A 19,345-nucleotide genomic window follows, 5' to 3' on the forward strand; every position below is an offset into this window, starting at 1 on the left:
ACCAACTGTGTCTTCTAGAAAAGACAAGGACACCGGCTCAAACTGATCAAAAATAGATGAGTAGTGTAAAGGAATAGAGGGATCATAGGAAGGCTGAGAAATACAAGCTCTGGTTGACACAATTTTATCAGTGAAGAAGTGGAGGAAACGTTCACAGACTTCAGTGGAGGCGTCAAAACCATCAGATTTGGGAGCGTGGAGAACAGTATCTATGGTTTTGAACAGAACACTGGGATTGTTACAATTAGAAGAAATTATGTCTGAGAGATATTTGTTCTTCTCATCTTTTATAGTCTTCTGATATCCTGGCAGAGACCAAGAAAACTGAAGGAGAACAGGGCTGGAGAGGAGGAGTTAAACATGCGACAGCGCTAAGGAGGAGCATGTAGTTTAACTGGACAGTGTGTGGGAACGTCAAATAGGATCGGCATATGATCCAAGAAAACAGCATCACATATATCCAAATTAGAAACATCCAGACCATGAGACAGGACCAAGTCAAGTGTGTGCCTGAGTTCTTGAGTAGGAACAGACACAGACTGCGCAAAGTAAAAAGAGTCAATAACATTTAAAAAACTCCTGGAGATCGGCTCTTCTGGGCAGCAGATGTGAATATTAAAATCACCAAGAATAAGAACACAATCATATTTAGGCAGGATTTCAACCAAAAATTCTGAAAAGTAATTTATAAAATCCTTATTGTGCTTGGGTGACCGATAGACGACACACAAGACAACATGAGAGCGGCCGATTTCAAATGCAAAACTTGTAAAAGAGGATTGCAGGCAGATCTGCTGGCATTTAAAATCATTTTTAAAACTACTGCTTTTCCTCCTCCTTTTTGACCCGACAGGGGCAGGGAATTAAAATAGCAGCAATCCTGTGGTGACAGTTCAATAAGAGCGGTGGGCTCGCCAGTTATCAGCCATGTCTCCGTCACGCAGAGAAAATCAAGATCACGGGACATGAAGAAATCCCTCAAGATGAAAGTTTTATTTGACAGTGATCTTGCATTAACAAGGTCAAACCTGGCAGGGTCCGGTGCATCCGAAGCTGCAGCTGTCTGTGGAGCCCGACGCAGGGCTCGTAGATGGCAGGGATTTACACCATGCCGTGAGGACGGGGAGAGCAGGGGTGGACCACATCATCGAAACCGACGACACACACCAGCCAGCTGTCAGCAGGGTCCAGCGACCACGGGCTCAGAAAGAGACTAGGTACCACTCCATTTCTCCTCAGGGAGGCCACGGGAAATCGTGCCAAAAGAGCCTTAAACTTTAACAGTTGGCCACTGCGTTTTCCCCGGCGGCACTAGCGTTTACGTCGAGGGAGTGGAGCGAGGGTGTGGCAGAGATGAGCAGGTGTCAGACCGGGGAAGGAAAACACCTGAAACGTCGTATGAACACCACAATCAGAGTCAATTTTCACTAAATCCTTGGCAAAGAAACAAAGATCCAACAATGTTTGGCGATCATACATAAGCAGTGAACTGGCACTGGCGATAAAAAACAAAAACATCACAAACACAAACAGCGAGAGACAGCAAGCCACACACACTAGTGCCATCTTGGGCATCTGCTGTCTGGGCTCCGCAGCTCAGAAGCTTCTCACCCTATCACTAAGGGAGAGTCCAGCTACCCTGCAGAGGAAACTCATTTCAGCCGCCTGTATCCACAATCTCATTCTGTCAGTCAACACCCAGAGCTTGTGACCATAGGTGAGGGTAGGAGCATAGACCAACCAGTAAACAGAGAGCTTCATCTTACAGATCGGCTCCTTCTTCACCACAATGGACCGACACAGAGTCCACAGTACTGCAGACGCTGCACCAATCCGTTTGTCAATCTCACGCTCCATTCTTCCCTCACTAGAGAATAAAACCCAGAGATACTTGAACTCCTCCATTTGAGGCAGAACCTCACCCTCGACCTGAATAGAGCAATCCACCCTGTTCCAGTTGAGGACCATGGCCTCAGATTTGGAGGTGCTGATTCTCACCCTAGCTACTTCACACTCAGCTGCAAACCGCTCCAGTGAGAGCTGAAGATCACAGCACAATGACGCCAACAGGGTCACATTATCTGCAAAGTGCAGAGATGGACTCCTGAGGCCACCGAACCAGAATCCCTCCACTCCCTGGCTGCACCGAGAGATTCTGTTCATAAAAGTTATGAACAGAATTGGTGACAACAGGCAGCTCTGGCAGAATCCAACTCCCACCCTGAAGGGGTTCAACTTACTACCAGCAATGTGAACCAAACTCTCGCACCGCTTGTATAAAGACTGAACAGCTCGTAACAATGGACCTCCAATCCCATACTCACGGAGCACCCCCCACAGTGTACTTCAAGGAACACGGTCAAACGCTTTCTCCAAGTCCACAAAACACATGTAGACTGGATGGGCAAACTCCCATGACCCGTCGAGGACCATAGTGAGGGTAAAGAGCCGGTCCAGTGCTCCACAGCCAGGACAGAACACACATTGTTCCTCTTGGATCTGAGGTTTGACCAACGATCGGACTCACTTCTCCATTACCACTGAGTAGATCTTACCAGGGGGACTAGTAGAGTGAAGCCCCTGTAATTTGAGCGCACCCTCTGGTCCCCCTTTTTGAAGAGGGGAACCATCACCCCAGTCTGCCAATCCAGTGGCATTGCCCCTGATGCCAATGCGATGTTGCAAAGGTGTGTCAACCAAGACAGCCCCACAACATCCAGAGCCTTAAGGAAATCAGGGAGAATCTCATCCACCCCCAGAGCCCTGCTGCTGCAGAGCTTTTTACCTACCTCAGTGACCTCAGCCACAGTTATGGACAGACTAACCCTGAAGTCCCCCCGACTCAGCTCAACTCATTAACTTTCCTTTGTTAATCAAGAAATAAAAAAAGAAAACTTAAATGTATTTATGACAACATTTTTAGCATTCAGCTTTTTAACAGTTGCCCTAACTTTTTTGCAGTACAATAAACAACTAGACATGTTGTTTAACAATCCATTGAAATTTTTCACTGAAATCCATGACATCTAATGATCACAGTAAATGCATTTAGTTCTTGTTTGTGGCACTCTCTAGAAACAGCTGAACTGAGGGCATCACATACAGCTAGCATCAACAAGAACTCCGGATTAACTGAATCATATCTTGAGTGCAGAATAAATATACTTTACTGTTCTCAAATAATACCAATTACTAAATACTAAAACATCTCACGGTGTGAGTTGATTTGTTTTTAGCTACATGTATCTGACATAAATAAGCAGCATCCTGACAACAGAAGACTTTCAGAATGTCCACATTTTGTTTGGTTAATAGTTTCATTTTTTAGTTTCAAATATGACCATCTGTTCTTTTAAAAGTGATTGCAAATTTGTGTTTACTCTAATGTCCCATCACCTGTAATATAATTTGTAGCATGAATTCTCAATATAAAGAATATAAATACTATATACTGGTATTTAATCCTTCTCTGAACAATGCCAGCTATTTTTTTTTGTCACAATAGCAGCCATGCAAGATTTCTCCTAAATTTCATGCACTGTGCACTTATGAGAAAGTTTGTTTTTGTTTTTACATTGGGGAAAAATATTATTTTCATTCATTTGTAAGTTCTAAACCTTCCATCTTTGCATTGCTTATTAAATAGTTTTGTCAAGTAGTTTTCATGTACCTGAACATATAAATTGTTAATTTGCCTCATTTAGTTCCTCTAAACAAATCTTCAACCTTGTTGTTCTTCTCTTTCTCCTTTAGGTGCGGGGAGCAGTGTCCACCACAAATGCAACAGCTCCAAACATCGCATCATCTCCCCGAAAGTGGACCCCCGCACTGGGGGCTACAGCAATGCACACTCTGAGGTGCAAAACAACGATGTATCTGAGGGAAAGACAGAGCACAGTGCCCATGGTGGAGGCAAAAGCTCTGGGGGTGGTGGTGGAGGGAGCAGTGCCAGGGAGAAACGCAACGGCAAAGTCCACAAGCCTGTCCTGCTGCACCAGAACAGCACGGAGGTGTCGTCCACCAACCAGGTGGAGGTCCCAGACACCACACAGAACTCCCCCGTTTCCATCAGCAGTGGCCTCAACAGCGATCCGGATATGGCTGACAGCCCGGTGGTGACAGGGATGAGCCACGTGCCCTCTGTCATGTCCAGTCTGTCCCAGAGTGTCTTCATGTCTGAGGTCGCTGGAGACCCCGTCTACAGTATGTCTCCTACCGGGGGTCCCAACACTCACCTAATCGGTGCTGACGCCGCCTCACAGGCCTTGGTGCTGTCTGTGGCTGCCGATCGGCACAAATTCGCCTTCCCTGGAGGCGGAGTGGGAGAGCCTGGAACTACCACAGCAGGAGACAGCCTGTCTATGTTGTCTGCAGCCGGGGTGTCTGAGGAGCTGGTGCTAACGAGCACTCTGGACACTGGAGCCATGAAGATCCCAGAAACTAATATGAACTTTGACCCTGACTGCTTCCTAAACAATCCCAAACAGGGCCAAACCTATGGTGGCAGCGCGCTGAAAACGGAGAACTCCCCCTCAGCATCTTCCTCTGGTGGCAGCAACATTAACAACGGCAGCTTGCAGCGCTCCCCCATGTCAGACAACGGCTACACCTTCAGCTCAGCCCTCGTAAAGAACATCAAGACGGAGGACACGTCATTTGAGCAGCAGCTGGCCAAAGAGAGCGGCTACCAGGTTGGGGGAGTAGTGAACTGTGGCGGCGGGGCATCATCTGGCGCCGGCTCAAATCAGGGTAATCTTGGTCTGACGGCAGCAGGATCCCTGCTTCCTTCTGGTGGGGGTCTGAGTCCCAGCACTACTTTGGAGCAGATGGATTTTAGTGCCATTGATGCAAAGCAAGAATATACTTCTAACGCTGCCGCAGTGAGTTACAGTCAAGCCATGTCTAGCCCTCATATGCAACATCAGAACCACTCTCCAAGCTTTTTCCTCCAGGATACTTCTCAAACCAGCCAGACTCAGCAGGGGAGGTCAAGCTTGATCCAGAAAACACATCTGATGGAGCATAACTCCCATGACTCTGGAGCATATATGGGGCTACAGGTGGTGAAAACGGACTCTCCCGGAAGCAACGGCCACCTTCATCACCACCATCAGACACAGCACAGGGCCAACTGTAATGGAGGTTCACCCACAGATGGGCCTGGCCAGACTGCTTCCCTCCAACTGCTTCAGTACCAGGGGACTTTTCCTGGGATGGGCACCGAGCATGAGGAGGTGGTCGGTCTAGAGCAAGGCGGGGGTGTGAGTTCAGCTCAGACTGGAGCCGTGGAGAATGGAGCTGGGAATCTGCTCAAGCCAGGAGACCACATTCAGGCATGTGGAGGAGGAAATGGAGATGGAGCAGAGCATTACCTGCAACAGGCCACAGATGGTGGTGGAGGTGCAAGAGGTGTGGGTGAAGGAGTAACAATTCACAATGGAAACAACAACAATGATGGCAGCAACCGCACCCAGCAGCAGCAGCAGCAGCAGCTACAGCCCCTCCTGCAAGGCACAAGTATGGTGCAAGGACTCTACAACACGGTAGGAACCCACCAAGGTCTAGGTGGAGCAGCTGGTAATGGAGGAGCAGGGGGAACAGGCATGGAGATCAATTTAGACCACTTTGACATATCTTTTGGCAACCAGTTCTCTGACCTCATTAATGACTTCATCTCAGTGGATGGCAGTGGGACCGCCATGTCTGCTGGGGGGGCTCTGTATGCTCACCAGCTGGTCACGTCACACAGCTCTGAAAACCAGAACACAGCCAGCGGGGCCCCTCAGCAGGCCCAGGAGGACGGAGGAGCCAGGGCCTCTGGCTACAACCCGTCTGAGCTCTGCCTTCAACCTTGCTGCAGCCCCCAGTCTCTGAGTGGGGGTGCCAGTGCAGGAGGCAACACTGGAGAAGCTGGTTCACTGTCCTACATGAATGTTGCAGAGGTGGTTTCTGCAGCTGTTGCCCAGGGGGCTTTGGGAATGCTGCAGGCCACAGGCCGCCTCTTCATGGTCACTGACTACTCCCCCGAGTGGTCCTATCCTGAGGTGAGTGAGAAGACGCTGCAGTGCTTTGCTTGCATGTTTGTTTGTTTTTCATCTCTGTCTACAACAAACACTAAACATGGGTAAATCCTTTATAACTCAGATTAGGAAATACTTTCTGCTCCAAGTCCTTCTCTAGCTGTTATCAGCTTGAGTTCTTGTTGCTTGTGCTAAAGGAGAGAGCAGCACATGTGCGTTAGCTCTTAAAGCAAACATGTCAAACCATAGCTCAGGTGTGGTTTGCTCATGAGATCACAGATGTTTGAAGCACATCCAAAGATGGAGTGTTTCGGACCACCTGATTGGATCAGTTTGTCATGCGATTCATTTGGCACTCCTTTATATACACACCCATGCATTTTTACCAATGAACCCCAAAACATGCTTTGGCAAGATCTATAATCTATCGTGCGATTGCATCACTCATATAAAAAATATAAATCCCTGATCTCAAAAAAACAACCTAAAAATGTACATATACACATAAATTTTGTTGTTAGAATATGACAATTTGAGTTGCATAAAAGTAAATGAAAACTATTTTTGTTCTGTAATAAAATGAACAGAACTGGCACTGTTGGCTTCTTTAATGAGGATGGAGACAACACACAATCTGGATCTAATGTTCAAGATCAAATAAGTTGTGGGTTGAGTTTAAAAATATATGTTTTGTTTTTTTAATTGGGAACTTTTAGGCTACCATAAATCAATTTTAAATTTAAATGATCATGTTTGATATTGGTCTAAAATGCCAAACATTAATAATAAAAGTATGTAGCCTAAAAATATGTTTTTTGGAGTCAGTACAACCCAGCAACATAAAACACTGCGAGGCTAAATTGAACAACACATTTCTCATTTGTTAATACTATGACAGCTATAACATAAAGAAAAACATAAATTAAACTATACTGATGCATACTCAATAATCCAGGTAGAAAAAAAAATCTAAAAAAGTTAAGTCTGGTCCTCTGGGCATTCAAAAAAAACATAACAAAACAAAAAAATAAATTGTAGAAACGTTCCGTCTTTCATCCGAAAGACTTCTTCAGTCTTCAGACTCACACATAATGAAAATGTTGAGGCTTTAAATAAATTGTGATTTTGCTTTTATCTAATGCACTATTTTAATAAAATCCTAAAAATAGTACCACCTAATTTATTTTCACTATTACTTGAATTTATTTATTTATTGTGCGTCACTGTTTGTAAGAAAAATGTTACCCGGTTCAGCCACTAGAGGGCAGCACAGGACCTGAAGGTGATGAAACTTTTAAATAAATTGAATGAGCTGAAGTAACAACGAATGTCCACATGATGGCAGCAGAGATACAAATAATGAAGTCATTACCCTTACATAGTGTTTATTTGTTCTCCGTCTGTGGTTGTTGTTGGGAATAGTTAGGCAAAATTATTGTTATTATTATTATTAGTGTTGTTGTTGTTAATGGGACATGTTGTTTTCAGGGTGGTGTAAAGGTGCTGATCACTGGTCCCTGGCAGGAGGCCAGCTCAAACTACAGCTGCTTGTTTGACCAGATCTCAGTCCCGGCGTCTCTCATCCAGCCAGGGGTGCTGCGCTGCTACTGCCCAGGTAAGACGGAGGAAAGCTTTGCTAAATGCAAGAGGACGTTTCACTGAAACAGAGTATTTCAACCATTAAAGGTCCTACTTTTTTTAACTTTGGGGATTTATCTCTGCTCTGTTTCTGTCACTTTTAATGAAAAAAAAAAAGATCTGAATTGTATACATTTATTTATTTGTAAAAGTGGAAAGGCCTTTTTGTTTTCATTCGTGATTATTTAAAGTATCTTCTGGTGTTTGTCATGTTTTATAGTTCTAATGTGCTAAGCAGCTCATTGCGTAACATAAATTTCTAAATAACATGAGCCCAACTTTGTTGATATGTTGCTTCTAACCAACAAAATGTATGAAAGGTTGAGCGTATGCTTTAACACAGCAGATGAGCAGTAATCTGTCTTTGTCATAGTGACATTTTCCTAGATGACGTCTCATGATCTCCTCTCCATCCAGCTCATGATACAGGTCTGGTGACGCTGCAGGTGGCCATCAGTAACCAGATTATATCCAGTTCTGTGGTGTTTGAGTACAAGGCCCGCGCTCTTCCATCACTGCCATCCTCGCAGCACGACTGGCTCTCCCTCGATGGTAGGTCTCCTCACGGTGTGCGCACTTCGGTTCACACGAGAATTCTTTAAATGCTTTCTTCTCTTTCACTTTATTCAGTTAGTTGATTCGGACTTTGCAATGTGCTCGCTTCCTGCTTCTAATTATTTTATTTAGCTCTTGCAGCCTTTTGAGGTATTACCACTTTAATAAAAACAGAATAGAATAGTAGGAAGATAGTTTGTCTCTCCATCATACAAGATGAAAATTAAGGACATTTTACCAACTTGATAGCAAAAATTGAAAAACAGTCACAAACTATCACATTGTAGTTCATATTGAGACAGAGGTAATGCTAAGATACACAGGTACACGTAACTGACATATTTACAATATCTGTGTGCACATATTGATTTAGAGGTGTTCATCTGAGTAAAAATGCAAATGGCATGAATGATTTTCTGTAACAATCTCTGTGACATTTTATTTTATATTTGATGTCCTTCACATTCTTTTATCTAAACTGACTAGAACCAAGTCCAGTTTGTTTCATCCTTTGTGGTGGCTGTGGGAGGAATGTTTAAAATGTTTTATTTGTAAATGCTCTGTCAAGACATTTACTGTTAAAAAGTGTTTGGTATATGGCTTGCATTAGAGGATGACATGTTGGTTACTTCATTTTTGAAAGGATTGATTAAAGTTGCTCAGTAAGTTTAGATTTGTCCAAATCAAACAGGTTTGATAGAGTTGCCTGGGCTACTGTATTAAATCTTCATCCTTTCTATGTAGAAACATTGTACTTTCACTCACAGTCATTCCACCCATTGACTTTAATTTAGAAAATTAAACTGGCCCAATGACTATATATGGGGCTTAGATCAAAAAATATTCCCTCAAGGTGATTATATTATCTTTGAAATATCAATATATTAAGAATATATATGAAATACACGTGGCAGCACGGTGGCGCAACTGGTAGAGCTGCTGCCTCTCAGCGAGCAGGTCCCTGGTTCAAACCCCGGTCCAGGGGCCTTTCTGGGTGGAGTTTGCATGTTCTCTCCGTGCATGCGTGGATTTTCTCCGGGTGCTCCGGTTTCCTCCCACAGTCCAAAAACATGCATGTTAGGCTGATTGGTAACTCTAAATTGTCCCTAGGTGTGAGTGAGAGAGTGAATGGTTGTTTGTCTCATTTGTCTCTATGTGTCCCTGTGATGGACTTGCGACCCGTCCAGGGTGTACCCCGCCCCTCGCACAGTGATTGCTGGACATGGGCACCAGCGACCCCCGTGACCCAAAATGGAATAAGCGGGTAAAGATAATGGATGGATGAAATACAAGTAACTAGTCAAGTCAGATTTATTTATAGAGCACATTTGAAACAGAAACTGTTACCAAAGTGCTTCACAAAAATATCACAACATCAAATAAAAAGTAGCAAGATATATTTACAGCACATGGAGTAAAAATATAAAACCGAAAACATAATTAGAAACAATGAAATACTAAATCAGATCACGTTGTGTCAAAAGTCAAGGAAATAATAACAAAAAGCATAAACTCAGTCATAAACAATGAAATACTAAATCAGATCTGATGACCTTGTGTTAAATAGGAATAATAACAAAAGCATAAACAGAATCAGCATAAAAAAAACTATATCTAAATCCGATCACCCTGTGTTAAATGTCAGTGAGTATAGATGTGTTTTTAGGAGAGATTTAAAAGCAGAGACTGAGGTGGCCTGTCGAATGTTGATGGGCAGATTGTTCCAAAGTTCCAACTACAAGAGACTTTAAGATTAGATTTACCCGGTAAGCACACATGTAGATTTGCACACTTTATAAGACCACAAATACTTATATTTTACAAATTTATGAAATGTCCCATGAGCCTTTGCTGCAGGAGCAGACTGAGTCACAAAAAATAATAAAAGTTTGCGGGCTACTGCACTGGCTGACAACACCACCAACATGGTGGAGCGACATCATCAGTGGCACACAGACAAAAGGCATTTTAAAAAAACCTTGGGAGGAAGATTTTTTTATTTTTATTAATTTTTTTATATAAATTTAACAAATTTGAAAAAACTATATACAAACCAGATTCCAAAAAAGTTGGGACACTAAACAAATTGTGAATAAAAACTGAATGCAATGATGTGGAGATGGCAAATGTCAATATTTTATTTGTAATATAACATAGATGACAGATCAAAAGTTTAATCTGTGTAAATGTAACATTTTAAAGGAAAAATATGTTGATTCAAAATTTCACAGTGTCAACAAATTCCAAAAAAGTTGGGACAAGTAGCAATAAGTGGCTGGAAAAAGGAAATTGAGCATACAACGAACAGCTGGAAGACCAATTAACACTAATTAGGTCAATTGACAACATGATTGGGTATAAAAAGAGCTTCTCAGAGTGTCAGTGTCTCTCAGAAGCCAAGATGGTAAGAGGATCACCAATCCCACCATTGTTGCGCAGAAAGATAGTGCAGCAATACCAGAATGGTGTTACCCAGCGTAAAATAGCAAAGACTTTTAAGTTATCATCATCAATCGTGCATAACATGATCAAAAGATTCAGATAATCTGGAACAATCGCTGTGCGTAAGGGTCAAGGCCGTAAAACTCTACTGGATGCTCGTGATCTCCGGGCCCTTAAACGTCACTGCACCTCAAACAGGAATGCCACTGTCAAGGAAATAACAGAATGGGCTCAGGAATACTTCCAGAAAGCATTGTCAGTGAACACAATCCACCGTGCCATCCGCCGTTGCCAGCTGAAACTCTACAGTGCAAAGAGGAAGCCATTTCTAAGCAAGCTCCACAAGCTCAGACGTTTGCACTGGGCCAGGGGTCATTTAAAATGGAGTGTGGCAAAATGAAAGACTGTTCTGTGGTCAGATGAGTCATGATTTGAAGTTCTTTATGGAACACTGGGACGCCATGTCATCCGGACCAGAGAGGACAAGGATAGCCCAAGTTGTTATCAACGCTCCTTTCAGAATCCTGTATCACTGATGGTATGGGGTTGCATGAGCGCTTGTGGCATGGGCAGCTTGCATGTCTGGAAAGGCACCATTAATGCAGAGAACTATGTTCAGGTTCTAGAAGAACATATGCCCCCATCTAGACGTCATCTCTTTCAGGGAAGACCCTGCATTTTTCAACACAATAATGCCAGACCACATTCTGCAGCAATCACAGCATCATGGCTACGTAGGAGAAGGATCCGGGTACTGAAATGACCAGCCTGCAGTCCAGATCTGTCACCTATAGAGAACATTTGGCGCATCATAAAGAGGAAGGTGCGACAAAGAAGGCCCAAGACGATTGAACAGTTAGAGGCCTGTATTAGACATGAATGGGAGAGCATTCCTATTTCTAAACTTGAGAAACTGGTCTCCTCTGTCCCCAGACGTCTGTTGAGTGTTGTAAGAAGAAGGGGGGATGCCACACAGTGGTAAAAATGGACTTGTCCCAACTTTTTTGGGATTTGTTGACACCATGAAATTTGGAAACAGATTTTTCCCTTAAAATGATACATTGTCTCAGTTTAAACTTTTGATCTGTGATTTGTGTTCTATTCTGAATAAAATATTAGATGTTGGCACCTCCACATCATTGCATTCAGTTTTTATTCACAATTTGTTTAGTGTCCCAACTTTTTTGGAATCCGGTTTGTATATTTTTTTTAAATTTATATATATATACATATATATATATATATATATATATATCTCAATGCTAAAGCCAGTCCATTGCTGTTTTAAAGGAGAACACTGTCTGTCATCACTACAAGACGAAGCTGTCGTGGAAAAAAAGAGATTCCCAAAACAACCAGGTGTAGACTTCATCAGATTTATTACAAATATTTAGAGAACAGCCAACAATCACAGAAGATCAATGCATTTACAAGTACACACTTATCAATGCCTTCACCCGTCTGAGGTTCTGACCCGTTCTGACTTCCCCAACTGAAAAAGTTTTGTAGAATCACTCGGATGCCAGTTTCCTCCCCCCTCCCCCCTCCACTCTGTCAAACTGTTATCAGAAGTCCCAGCTGCACACAGAGACGTGCCAGGGAGTTGGCTGTGGGAGACGGAGACTCAAGGATTCTCTGAAAACATGTCACTGTATCATATCAATCAAACCTTGAGGGGAATAAAAATGATCTCTTTACTGGCTGATCATGTCAAGTCTATTTATTACGTACAATAAGGATCATGGAATATTTTAATTTCATTCATAATAACAGTAAAAGAGCAGCGCATAAATACATTGATCAAGTCAAACTATGGAGCATGGTGAGTGCAAAAATGCACATTCCCTCAACAGAAGCATCCAGCTTTTCCACAATACAAACATGATGCCCGATAGAACAAGACCATGGACCGGCTAGCTACACAACATTTTCAACAATACACTTACACTGCCCTCAGCAGCTCAGGACAGCGCAACACAGGCCAGCTTTGAGATTTCTGCAATAATTACCTGGACTGGGAGATAATTTTCAACAGTGTACTTTAAGGAGTGTCTGTCCACAGCCGCGGCGTTAATGTGCCCGTCTCAAGTTAAAGCTTTCTCTCAAATCAGCCTCTCGCAAAACACTGTGACACATCGCACTGTGGATATGTTTCATTAAGGAGCAATTTAAAGCTAAAGCTCATGAAGTTGTTGTCTTTTCTTTGGCGTGTGGTGAGAGAACAGACATTTCAGACTCTGCACAACTTTTGGTTTTCATTCGGGGATTGAGTGAAAACATGGACGTTACAAGCTGGCCGGACTTGAGACACTGCAACACAACAAAAAGTGAGGATTTGTTTGCAGCAGCTGAGCGAGTGCTGGATATGAACAGGATGAGCTGGGAGAAAATGGTCGGGATAACGACGGCCGGAGCACCTGCCATGGTTGGGAGGAACGCAGGCCTCGCCACACTAGTTTCCCAGAAGGTTGCCCAACGCAGAGATTAGGTGGCCCAATACCATTGCATTGTTCACCATTAACAACTGTGTGCAAAATCAATTGGCTTGGGGGACGTGGTGTATGATGTTATTGCAATTATAAACTGCATACACGCAAAAGCACTCTCACACCGACAGTTCGGGACCCTTCTTGAGGTTGACTCAGAGTACAAAGATGTGCTTTGCCACCAAGAGATGAGGTGGCTGAGCCGTGGGAAAGTCCTCAAAAGATATTTTTGAGCTGTGCCATGCCATCGCAGAGTATCTGTCAAAAGTCCCCTCTGATGACAGAATGGTTTTGTGACTTGGCTTTTATGGTGTACATCTGCTCAACATCCTGAGTATTCAGCTTCAAGGAAAGGACCACATCACCACTGACCTGTTTGACCATGTAAAAGCATTCAGGTTGGAGCTACTCTGTTGACGTCCGTCAGCAGGTAAGTTACTATTTAGCACTTTTGGAAAAGTGGAGGTGACGTGGAGCTGTTTTCCCCTTCACTTCAACATAAGCATGGACTGAGTGCCTGATCACATTCAGATGGAGCTAATTGAGTTTCAGTGTGATTCTGAGCTAAGGAATAAATTCATGTCACTACATCTCAATGATTTCTACACTCACGTCTCATCAGAAAGGTAGTCCAGCATTAGGAAACATGCTCAGGTGATGTTATCTTTGTTTGGCAGCACTTACATCTATGAACAAACCTCTAGTGTAATGAACCTGAACAAGTTCAGGCTCAGAAGCTCTCTGACTGACACACCTATAGCACATACTCACTAGAGCCCGGCATGGAAATTTTGGATATTGTTGATACTGATATTGGGAGAGGGCTAATGCTGATAGCAGATATAATGGCTGAACATTGTTGAGCTTTGTCCACCCCCAAGTAAACGGCTACTTTTAAACCTGTTTTAAGACTTGAAGTCTTGAAACAGTCTTCCTAACGTGCGTTCACATTTTCTGTCCTCTACTATTCATCATAAAGTTATCAAGTGTATTACAAAATATAAATTAAACTAAGAACCACCCTTCTCTGTTCATTGTTTAAACAGTCAGTCACATATGGTGAAGGCTTAATTAGTATTGGCCGCATCGGCATTCTTTTTTTTTTTTTTTTTTTCAGAGAAATAAATATTTCAGACAAGCAAGGCATTTCATTGAGGACGACAAAGATTACGTTACTAACACATATATTTTACCTCTACATTAGATTTATTGTTCTGGCTAAAGTTTTACAAGGCAATAGCCTATGCTAGATTATTTAAATGTTAGCTTGCTAATTGGAGAAGCATGTAGCTAATGACAAGCGGGTTGGAGGATTGAAGAGAATTTATTGTTGATATATTTTTTTTATTTTACAGATCAGTTACAATAAACTTACCATGCTCTGTTCAGAAAAATATGCTACAGTATTGCTCGCTGCTTTGTCTATGCTGAAAGTGAAAGTTAAAGTGAACAGCCATGACTTGAAAGTACAGTAGTCCCTCGTTTATCACGGGGGATCCGTAACCTAAAACCGCGCGATAAGTAAAAAATCGTCAAGTAGGAATAGTAGTACAAGTAGTATTTTATTTTAGTGTATATATATATATATATATATATATATATATATAAAGATATATAAAGGTGTTTTAAACCCTTCCCACCCTCTTCAATATTCTAAACAATGTTTCTAAACTCTGAACGCTCTAAAAGAGCACAGAATGTCATGATCTCTGCTCCCTGCCTCCGCTGCTCTCAGCCACTTGCAAGCGCTTTTGGCCACGCCCACTTCTACACTCTGCATGGAGAACAGTTGATCAGCTGCAGCAGGAAGTTTATCCTGCAGCTGTAAGGGCTGCACAAAGGTGCAGGAGGAAACTTTTTCTGCAGCTCTGGGCTGCACAAATGTGCAGCATGTGCTAAATAATTTTAAATAATTTATTTTAAATAAAAATTCCATGCAGATCGTGCAGCTCATCTATCAATCAGCCAATTGTGTGTCATTTCCAAACTTATTTTGAAAAACCACGATAAAGCGAGTCCAATAAACGAACTGCAATGTAGCGAGGGATTACTTTAGTTTGCATGCACCCTCTGCTGGATACATTGTACAATTACACCTTTTGCAAGCAGATACGACTTGTTTCCAGCAATTTAAGGGTGAAAATTAAAAGTGTTTATTACTGCGCATTAAAATTTATCACCGACACCAATACCGATAAGTCCCCAAACACCCATATCGGCCTAAAATATCAGCCCTACCGATATATCGGTCGAGCTCTAATACTCACCCTCTCAGTGAGTCGGCTGCAGCCTGATACTGGGAGACTGATAAAAGCCAAAGACCAGCTTTGTTTCTCACTAGTGCCAATTATTGTTTCCGTTAAGTTGTTTTGCTGTTGGACATGCACTTTTTGACATTTTACACTACATATAATTATAGGGAAATACAGAAATTTAGATGTTTGTTTTAATTGCCTATATATGATTTATTTGTTAAATTTTGTGTTCTGTAATGTTCCTTATCCATCTTATTCCTGTGGGCTCTACTGTATAAATGATTATGGGTACAACTTCCTGTAGCAGTAATCATTGGCTAACCATGCGAGTTGAGCACGGACTGTGGTTTATTTGAAAGTAATTTGCATTCAGTTTAACAGATGAAACACTTTTTTTATTTCGGTCACATTTATTTAACAACCATAAAGTTTACTAAAATAGCCCTGCAGAGTTCAGATACCTGTTGTGTTCGCGGCTGCATGAACAAACAGACTAAACTAAATCAGTGGCTACAACAACAGAGTTTTGAACACGGACACGAAACAAAAGAAGTGTTCATGTGAAAAACGGTATAGTTTCCATCGCCTACCTACAGATGAATTAAGAAGAATGTGGCTGAAAATGTTGAACTTGAAGAGACCACCCAGAACGCTGCATGTGTGATCATTTCACTTTGTTGACAAACGACCGACAGAGAAAAACCTACATCCTACTTTGTGTCTGAACTACAATAAACCACCGGAGAAGAGACGCCGGATCCTCAGAAGTATTGAAAACAGTGTGACAAGAATATCAAGTATTATTTCAAGTGTACGGAGGCCACAACGTTGTAGTATTTGTTCATCTACGGTATTACAATTTTCTCTACAATTAACCCAGGCTCGGTGATGGAGGACTTTAAGGCTTTGGCTGGGCTCTATGTCTGATTTAAGGAAAATAAGATTGTGTCCCATCTCTTTTAACAAAACACCACCAACCTTATTACTGTGTAGATACTAATACTCCTCAGAGCTTTTCAGGTTGTTCATAGCTTCACCGTCGGAAGAACCAAGTCAATGAAGTAGCTAAATATGCCACTTCTTCAACTCATCCTTCCATCCTTCATCTGCAGCGGTATGGTTATTTTGTCCTGTTTGAGCTCTGACATGTGGTGTTCCTACATGTCTAAATTAAATCCACAATGATTGGAGAAACTACTTTAGTTCGTACTGTTCACGCATAAACAAATGCCAGTTCTGGTCTGCACTGGAAGTTGTGTCCATAATTCACGCAATGCATGATGGGGGGCTAGGAATAAGGTGGATACAGAAAGGAAGCTTAAATAACTGTATAAAATTTTTAAAGAACTTTACTTAAAAATATATTTTCCTTTTGTGTATTATATTATACAATACCATACCAATTTATTTCTAAAGTACAAAGTACTTAAAATACAACATAGCAGCCGTCCGAATTGCTGTACAAAAATAAAAGTAAAAAAAAAAACAGTAAAATTATAAAACAACTATATAAATAAAAAAATAACCAGAACATCACAAGTGAAAAAAAATACAACATTAAGACACAGATGCTAGCTCACTCTAGGATAAAAGCCAATGGGGGAAAAAAAGTGTTTTTTAACAAGTGTTAAAAACAGAAAGTGATGGGACCTGCCTGACTTTAGCGGCAGCTCATTCCACAATTTAGGAGACAGAGTTGAAAAGGCTCTGTCTCCTCTGGATTTATAAAAAAGTTTTCGAGGCTACTAAAAGCATCTGGTCAGAGGATCTAAGAGCACGTGATGGCATGTAAAGGTGAAGCATTTCAGACAAATAAGAAGGACTAAGACCATTCAAAGACTTAAAAACAAACAACAGAACTTTAAAATGGATTTGAAACTGTACAGGAAGCCAGTGAAGGGACATCAGAACTGGAGTGATGTGCTCACGCCTGCCTGTACCAGTCAAAAATCGTGCAGCAGCATTTTGTACCAGCTGTAACCATGAGAGCGAGGAAAAATCAAAGGTGGGGAAACTGTTAGGACCACAGGGTGTAAAAAAAATAAACATAGCCTCAGTCTTTTTTTTTTTCATTAAAATGGAGGAAATCAAGTGCCATCCATCCTTTAATGTCATCGAGACAGTCCAGGAGAGACTGAGTGGAGCCATTATGTTTCAAAGGGGAGTAGACTTGACAGTCATTCACATATAAATGAAATTGCACAGTGCACCCCATGCTTTCTGAAAATAGAACCTAGTGGCAGAAGATAAAGTGAGAACAGGAGAGGACCAAGAATAGAGCCCTGGGGTACTCCCCAGGGGAGGGCAGCAGAATCAGATGTAAAATTATCCATCATCACACTGAAACTTCTATCAGAAAGGTAGGACCTAAACCACTGCAGAGCTGAGCCAGTGATGCCCACCCACTGCTCCAATCTGGAGATGAGAATGTTATGGTTGACTGTGTCGAAAGCAGCTGTTAAATCTAAAAGCACAAGCAAAACACAGTTTCCAGAATCCAGTGCTAAAAATATGTAATTAAAACCTCTTAAAAGAACATATTCAGTGCTGTGGTATGTTTTGAAACCAGACTGGAAGACCTCCGAAATTTTAAATTCATCCAAAAAGGCCTTCAGCTGGGCGTAAACATCTAGTTCCAAACCAACAAAGTCCATGCTCAATAATCCAGGTATACAATGCAACAATTTTCAGTCAGGTCATCTGGACAGTTTCTTTTTTTGTGTGTGTGCTGAAACGTTTCACCTTCCATCCAGAAGGCTTCATCAGTCAAGGAAATACACAACACAAAACTGATTCTTCCTCCAAACAGCTTACTCCAAAGTGGAACAAACCAGTTATGTTGGTGCTAAGATGGTCTCTTTGGCTGCCCCCTCATCCGGTGCTGGCCCTCTTCCTCATCGACAGTCATGTCAAACTGGTTCAAAACCAACAAAGGTCATGCTCAATAATCCAGGTAAACAATCCAACAATTTTCAGTCAGGTCATCTGGACAGTTTCTTTTTTTGTGCTGAAACGTTTAATCTTCCTACTTCCTACTTTTTCCAAACTTTTGGATATAAAGGGTAACTTTGAGATTGGCCTAAAGTTTGACAAAGAAGATGGATCAAGGCCAGGTTTTTTCAACAATGGCTGCACCACAGCATGTCTAAAATTGCTTGGTACCACACTAAACATCAAACTGCTGTCGATCACATTTTGGATAAAGGAGCCAACAGTAGGAAATACCTCCTTGAGAAAACATGGAGGAACAACATCAAGGGGGGAACCCAATGATTTCATACTGGTAACCAGTTTCTCTAGATAGGAGAGGGAAATAGGCTCCAAATGATCAAAAACAGCAGGATGGGACCAGGATGGAAGGGTCTTGGGATGGAAAAGAGATACAAGCCCTAGTGTTAATAACCTTGTCCAAGTAAAAAATGAATTAACTTATCACAATGTATGTATTACAATTGGCCCGCAGCCCTCTGAAACATTTTCATTTTGGCCCTCTCCGAAAAAAAGTTTGGGCACCCCTGATTTAGACAAACTAAGCAGAGAATAAAACTAAATAAAACAGCATTTGTGACTTATCACAATATGTAAAAAACCAACTATTAGTCATCAAAAGATATGAATGTGAAGATATCCATTTCTACCATTTGTTTCTAACTCCCCTACCAGTATATTTTAAATATATGTCGTGCTCAGATGTGCTGATTGTGACTTTCTTTTTCACTTGACTTTTCTGTTGTTCTGAGCTCTAAATGAAGCACCACAAACTATTTAGGTCAAATTTAAAGTTTTGAGGTTTAGTCAAGTTAAATGTGTGTTTCAGGAGACCTGCACGTTCACCAGGGTGTGATCTATTTAAAGAATATGATGTGATTGCATGTGTGTGTGCGTGCGCTGCTGGGAGAAGTATTGCTGCAGTGTTTGAGCTCTGACAGAATAAAGTAGGGCACGATGA

At 41.9% G+C, this 19,345-nt stretch overlaps 1 protein-coding gene across 2 annotated transcripts in view; it reads left to right on the top strand.

Moving 5' to 3' along the window:
- camta1a (calmodulin binding transcription activator 1a) overlaps nucleotides 1–19,345 on the top strand; it is a 389,929-nt gene that overhangs the window by 346,907 nt on the left and 23,677 nt on the right. For both annotated transcript variants that reach the window (XM_037684774.1, XM_037684775.1), the window contains exons 9-11: nucleotides 3,754–6,044; nucleotides 7,509–7,635; nucleotides 8,076–8,210. In XM_037684774.1, the coding sequence (XP_037540702.1) occupies nucleotides 3,754–6,044; nucleotides 7,509–7,635; nucleotides 8,076–8,210 (2,553 nt within the window). The remainder of the gene's footprint in view (nucleotides 1–3,753; nucleotides 6,045–7,508; nucleotides 7,636–8,075; nucleotides 8,211–19,345) is intronic.

This window comes from Nematolebias whitei, chromosome 11 (genome assembly GCF_014905685.2).
Source record: "Nematolebias whitei isolate Nwh7 chromosome 11, NemWhi1, whole genome shotgun sequence".
NCBI classification, from domain to species: Eukaryota; Metazoa; Chordata; class Actinopteri; order Cyprinodontiformes; family Rivulidae; genus Nematolebias; species Nematolebias whitei.